The sequence below is a fragment of the Corvus kubaryi genome, unplaced genomic scaffold, assembly GCF_017639235.1.
Source record: "Corvus kubaryi isolate FWS band 111438036 unplaced genomic scaffold, C.kubaryi_AGA036_p1.0 37300, whole genome shotgun sequence".
Taxonomy (NCBI): Eukaryota; Metazoa; Chordata; class Aves; order Passeriformes; family Corvidae; genus Corvus; species Corvus kubaryi.
In genome coordinates, this window is record NW_024581093.1 from 8,156,709 (window position 1) to 8,162,708 (window position 6,000).

A 6,000-nucleotide genomic window follows, 5' to 3' on the forward strand; every position below is an offset into this window, starting at 1 on the left:
AAACCAGACATAGTGTCCATCCATCCAGAATGAGGCTGCAGCTCACAAAGATGTTTTGAACTGTCACTAAATACATCACAGAATTGGGATATTTTTCAAACTCTTCAGGAGAAAAGTAAGAGAGATTGTAAGATTCATTTGTAACAAGATTACTAAATAGTATTACTTAACCAGATGTTAAGTCACAGGAAATATGAAGAACCCCTTTTCAGCTTGTTTCATGGTTTCCAAGAAAATAAAACAAATACTATGATCCTGAAGACCAAGGAGGGTAGTTTGATCAGTTCTTTCAAAGTACTCATATTGTGGGAAAGCAAATAAACAGAATCAACCAAGGAAGATTACTTACATGGAAATACTAATTTCTCCTTCTCTACTTCATAACCCAAGAACAAAAGGTGGAAGTTAGGGTGAAACTCACATATTACTCTGTTTCACTGGGTAACAAAACATTAGCCCCTCTTGAGCTCTTAGAATACTTAATCAGAAATAACAGGAACATTTTAGACAGGATTCTAAACAGCAGCATCAATAACTCATATGTCGGAATTTCCTAAGTAATTAAATAATTCATTTTCTGAATACAGAACAGTTTCCAGCTTCTATTTTTAAGTTAGTCCTGATTTCACATACCAATAAGTAATAGCTTTGCATGATACAGAACCTTACAAGATCCTGAATTCCCAGTTTAGTATTATATACTTCAAGTACAGCTTTTACCTTGTAAAAGTTCATTCTTTAAAAGAGAAGATGAACCACTAAAATAAAACTTCAGCTAAAGAAAATATCATAGCAACTCATATTTGCTTCCATTTTGCGAAGTTCGGCATTTAAAAAGCATAATGTGTCCTCAAGCAGTGTGAAAAACTCAATGCAGTTTAATTGCTTAATAAATTCTAGACAAACTTCCCAAAATTATACTGAATAGTATTGCAAAACTGGTGGTGGTGAAGGGAATGGGGGCATCATTACAAAAGCATTCAAGCTAAGTTCAATTATTCAAGTGTCACATATTACAACCCAAAACTCTCTTCATCAAGAAGACCAAACCAGGTGGCACATCAAATACGGTCACTGACAGCTGCACGGCAATCTATTTTAGCAGCCTGTAGAGGACCTGAACATAACTGTAATGCACATGCTGACTTAGACATTTCAAATGCAACTGATATAAGTTGGAATGATACAACCAGATGCTACTGCAGCTACCCAAAATTTTGCAACAAAGACCACACCAAAGAGATTTGGTTCACTTCAGAGTGATCTGTAGCATCACCTTTGGGCACTGCAGGCTTGAATTTCTTGGTCATAAAAAGATGAAGCTCATCAGTACCTAGAATGGTACTGAACACTTTTAGTGCTTAACACTAAAAAACCGAAGTGACAATTTCTTTGTTCTTTGGGACAAGGATACTGAACAATCACAGAAACAGAAGGCAAGATTTTGCAGACGGTGCTCAGTACCTAACGTCCACTTGAAAGCTGTAGAGCTTTTGAGAGTCTTTAATTTAGCAATTACCTGAGCAAATTTTTATCTCCACTCAAAAACTACAGGAAAAAGGCTACCCCTTTAATTTCAAGCCAAGAATGCTGCAAAGATTGCAGTATTACACTAGGAATTTATATCATCTTCACACCATCTTTCATGCATTCTCTTCTGCAGCAGGAACTACAACTTTCAGATCAAGCAAATAAACACTACTGCAGAACAGGGCTCTCAAGTCCTGCCACTTAGCACAAAACTAAAAATGTAATAACTAAAGATCCCAGCTAATTCTTACTCTTCTTTTAATATCATAAAAAGGGTAATCTACTGCCTGGCACTAGCACTTTCTTAGTAGTTCAGATATTAAAAGTATTTCAAGGAAATTAAAGAATAGCTCACTTTTCCTTGCTTTTGATTATAAATACAGTTAAATATAAACATGTAACTGTATATACTTTCATGTGCACTTATATAAAAGAATAAAATCCTCACAACACTAGAGTAGTCTCAGCATAAAAGACACACCATTAACATATATTTCCATGTTATTTGCACAAGAACTTAGTACCAGACACTTTTTCATCAGAATGCCATTCTCAAACTTCTAGAGATAAAGCATGAAGGATCAGAATGTGTTTTTAGGTGTTCTCCACGATCATGGAAAACTTAGTAATTTTAGTATTATTTACTTCAAATTAAGCAACTTTCCCTGTGACCTACTTGTTTTATTATTAGCATACATTTGAAAAAAAATACCCTTATGCTTACTTTGCAGCACAACGGATACCACCACCAAAGGAAGTGATATGGGATTATGAAATAGATGCTTTAGAGATCTCTAAAAACTTTTTTCTTTGTTCACGTAACTAATATATTTAGAAGAGGGGTAAGGGACAAAATAGATTTCCAATATGGGACCTCTCATATGAATTCTAGTTCTTCATGTGTAAAATACATGGGCAGAATTAACAGATGAGCCCTGGCAATACTTTTAACAGAATACATGAAGACAGAGACCTACTCTAACCCTTCCCCCCGAAGGCCACATCTGTGCACAGCAGGCGAGATCATCTCCAGAACTCTACAAAACAGTAAAATTACTTGAGTTTCAGATGCAGATGCAGGATTTCTTACTGAAAGCTATAGCAAACAAATTAGTTCATGGTCCAAATATCACATTTTAAATTTGACATAAGAATAGTTTTGACTTATCAAGCATGGAAAATTCTCTGTATTCAGAGTAATATCTGAACTGCTTGTTAAGGAATGCTACCCAAATACAAATATCATAACAGTGAGTTGATACCACACTAGTATTTCCAGTTTTCTGAGCAACGTGTTCTCTCATTCTCATCTATCATCAACAAAAGGAACACAGTTCCAGTTTTATGTAAAAATAATAGAAATGGGGGTGTCATAATTATTTTTATTGTCATTTGTTAACATGTTTTCCATTGTTTTCATACAGTACTGTAATGCATTTATCTAGCTTGCAGAATTCAGGTCCCCTTCACAAAACACACCATCTGCTATTCCACTAAGATGGAAAATAGGCAAAGAAAATCTTCCCTTACCTAAACGAATCTGCAAATTAAATCTGAGCATCAAGAAAGCTAGGGATTTTCTAAGAAGTTAATCCCGAGTTTTCACACACAGACTGTATCAAACAAATTTTTTTTCTAATTAACTTAGGCAGACAACCGAGTCAGAGAACTAAACAACATGGCTGCATCATTTAGCCTGGATACAGTAATGTTTCAGAGCTATCTTATCATCTAACACTTAGACATAAAACAGCCCATTACCAATTAATACTTATTTCAAGTAGGTTAGAAAATAAAGCACGCAGCCATCAAACTCTGGTACAGCTAAACAAGGCACAGCTGGCCCTTATTGATTCTTCACACCATAATTCTCAGGGAATACTATGTTTTCTGCAGTTTAAAGAAATACGACTTTTTAAAACAGGATTTCCAGGCTCCAATACTACAAAACAAAGTAAAATTGAAGGACTCTGAGATGTATGCGTGTATCTGTACACACGGACCCAAAGGGCCATCACATCTCGACACGCGGTGTTCGCCCATCCACACGTACACAAAGTCTGCAGGAACACACTGGAGTAACTGGGATGTTCTATATACGGGGAACACTTCGGTTGAAACTTCTCATCGCAAGAGCCCGAACACTGCTCTCGTCCAGCCCCGTTAACACTTCGCTGCTCTCTGCTCAGTCCCGCACCGGCCCCACCGCGCTCCCCGGGCTCGGGGGGCGTGAGGCCACCAGATCCAACCCGGGGCCTCTTCCCCGCCGGAGCTACCGCGCCCGGGACGGCTCCTCCCGCACGACGCGAATTCTTGGGTTTCTTTTCCCAAAGAAAGTTGTTACGGCAGGGAGAGGCCCGGCCGGCCCGGCCCATCGCCCCCTGAGCCCCCGCGTCCCGCGGGAGGACCGGGAGCGGCACCGGGAAGCGGCCGCGGCCTGAGGGACGTATGGACGGCGCCGCTCCCCCCGGGCTGCCGCCTCCCGCAGCGGCGGGGCCGGCGCAGCCCCCGCTGCCCTCCCCGCCTCGCTCGGAGGAAAACAGGAACACGACCGACCCCCCCCGGCCCCGGGGCGCACCTGCGGGCCCCAGCGGCGGCCCGGGGCCGGGCTGCCCGTCCTCGCCGAAGATCAGCCTGAAGTCGAACTCGTCGGTGGCGCCGCAGTTTGCCGTAGTCATGGGTTTGGCCGGCGAAGCGCAGCGAGACCCCGTTGCCCCTCAGGGCCGCGCCGGGTCCTGCCGGGCTGCGCTCGCCCCTCAGGGCCGGCGCATAACACCGGGCGGCGGAGGGGCCAGAGGGGGAGGCGGCGGCGCGAGCGGCGGCTACGACCCCAGCGCGAGCTCCGGTGCCCGGGCGCTTCTGTCACTCAGGGTGGGGCGGGCGCCTACTCCGGGCTGCGGCTGGACCCGCCCCCGCGCCGCGCCCCGGGCAGCGCTCCCCGCCCCGGCCCGCCCCGCCGGCCCCTCCCACCGCCCTCCCTCTGTCCGTCCGTTCCTCCCGCGGTGACGTCGCGGCACCGACAACACCCCGTAACGGCCGCGTGCCGCCGGGGGACTGCAGGGAAAGCCGCCTCGCCCCGCCCCCCGCGCCGCGGGGCCTGCCGGGAGTTGTAGTCGGCGGTCGGCGCCCAATCGGACGTGGCCAGCGGCGAGCGGGGGGCGGGGCCGCGCGCGGGGCGCGGTGCCACGTGTCGGCCCCACCGCCGCCGAGCGGCCGCGGCCCCGGCCCCGGCCCCGGCCCCGCTCCCGCTCCGTGAACCCTCCTGCAAAGCGCAGACGGCCCCACGTGAGAGCAAAGGAGCACAAATCCCTTGCGGCGTGCGGAGTGTTACATTCTAAAACACCGCATGTAAATAGGTGGTGCTCTTGGCACCAATTAATGACTCGAGTAATTAGGTAGGATGGCGTAAGCTGAGGAATGTCGCTTGGGTAACAAATGCTGGCTCCAGGACTCGAAGCTGTTTGCTACTTGCCTTCCGGCTCAGTGGCAATCAAGCAAACAGAACCACAGAATATTGAGTTGGAAGTGACCCAGAAGGATCCCCAAACTCCTGGGCCTGCACAGGACACCCCAAGAATCCCACCATGTGCCTGAGAGCCTTGTCCAAACACTCCTTGAAGTCTGGCAGGTTTGGTGCTGTGACCACTTCCTTCGAGAGCCTGTTCCAGTGCCCAGCCACCCTGCTTGCACTGTGGCACTTCCTCATGCACTTCACTTTCTGGTCACCACAACTGCTGCACCAAGGCCGTAGAACTGTGGGGGATTCGCCTTCGAAACCAATCCCAAAAAGCATTTTAAAGGATGGAATAGTGTCTTCATAGTCTTGCATTTTGTGAGATCTGCATCTAAAAGTTTTAATCATAAGGAAACTAATTAAAATATTCCTTAGCAATGTATGCCATCAATGAAGGGAGCCCAGCAGTCAGTAGGAAGAGCACAGAAGCTTCAGGATACTCTGCTTGCATGACAACATACCATAATCTATCGTTTTGCCTTCCACTAAGGTGGAAAGACAAGAAGAAGGTCAAAACAAAATGTAGAATTTAAGCTATTCTTGCAGCAGGAGCATCTGTTCCCTGGAGGACATGGCAGTATAGAAATGGTAACTGTCCTGATGTGTCTGGAATTTGCAGTCTAAGAAATCATAGAGCAACTTAAGGGGAGCTTAATATGAGTACTTGAGTTCTGTGTCCAGTTCTGGGTCCCTCACTTCAAGAAAGACATCGAGGGGCTGGAGCATGTCCAGAGAATGGCAACAGAACTGGTGAAGGGTCTGGAGCACAAGTCCTGTGAAGAGTGGCTGAGGGATCTGGGGGTGTTTAGTCTGGAGGAGGCTCAGGGGAGACCTTATCACTGTCTCCAACTTCCTGACAGGAGGGTGGTAGCCAGGTGGGGGTCGGCCTCTTCTCGCAGGCAATCAGCGACAGGAAAAGAGGACATGGTCTTCAGCTACGTCAGGAGAGGTTCAGG

The 6,000-nt window shown here is 46.4% G+C and overlaps 1 protein-coding gene across 2 annotated transcripts in view; it reads right to left on the reverse strand.

Moving 5' to 3' along the window:
- NFATC3 (nuclear factor of activated T cells 3) overlaps positions 1-4,433 on the reverse strand; it is a 64,046-nt gene extending 59,613 nt beyond the window's left edge. For both annotated transcript variants that reach the window (XM_042027472.1, XM_042027470.1), the window contains exon 1: positions 4,109-4,433. In XM_042027472.1, coding sequence (XP_041883406.1) covers positions 4,109-4,208 — 100 coding nt within the window. In that variant the 5' untranslated portion in view covers positions 4,209-4,433. The remainder of the gene's footprint in view (positions 1-4,108) is intronic.
- Positions 4,434-6,000: the final 1,567 nt, after the last annotated feature.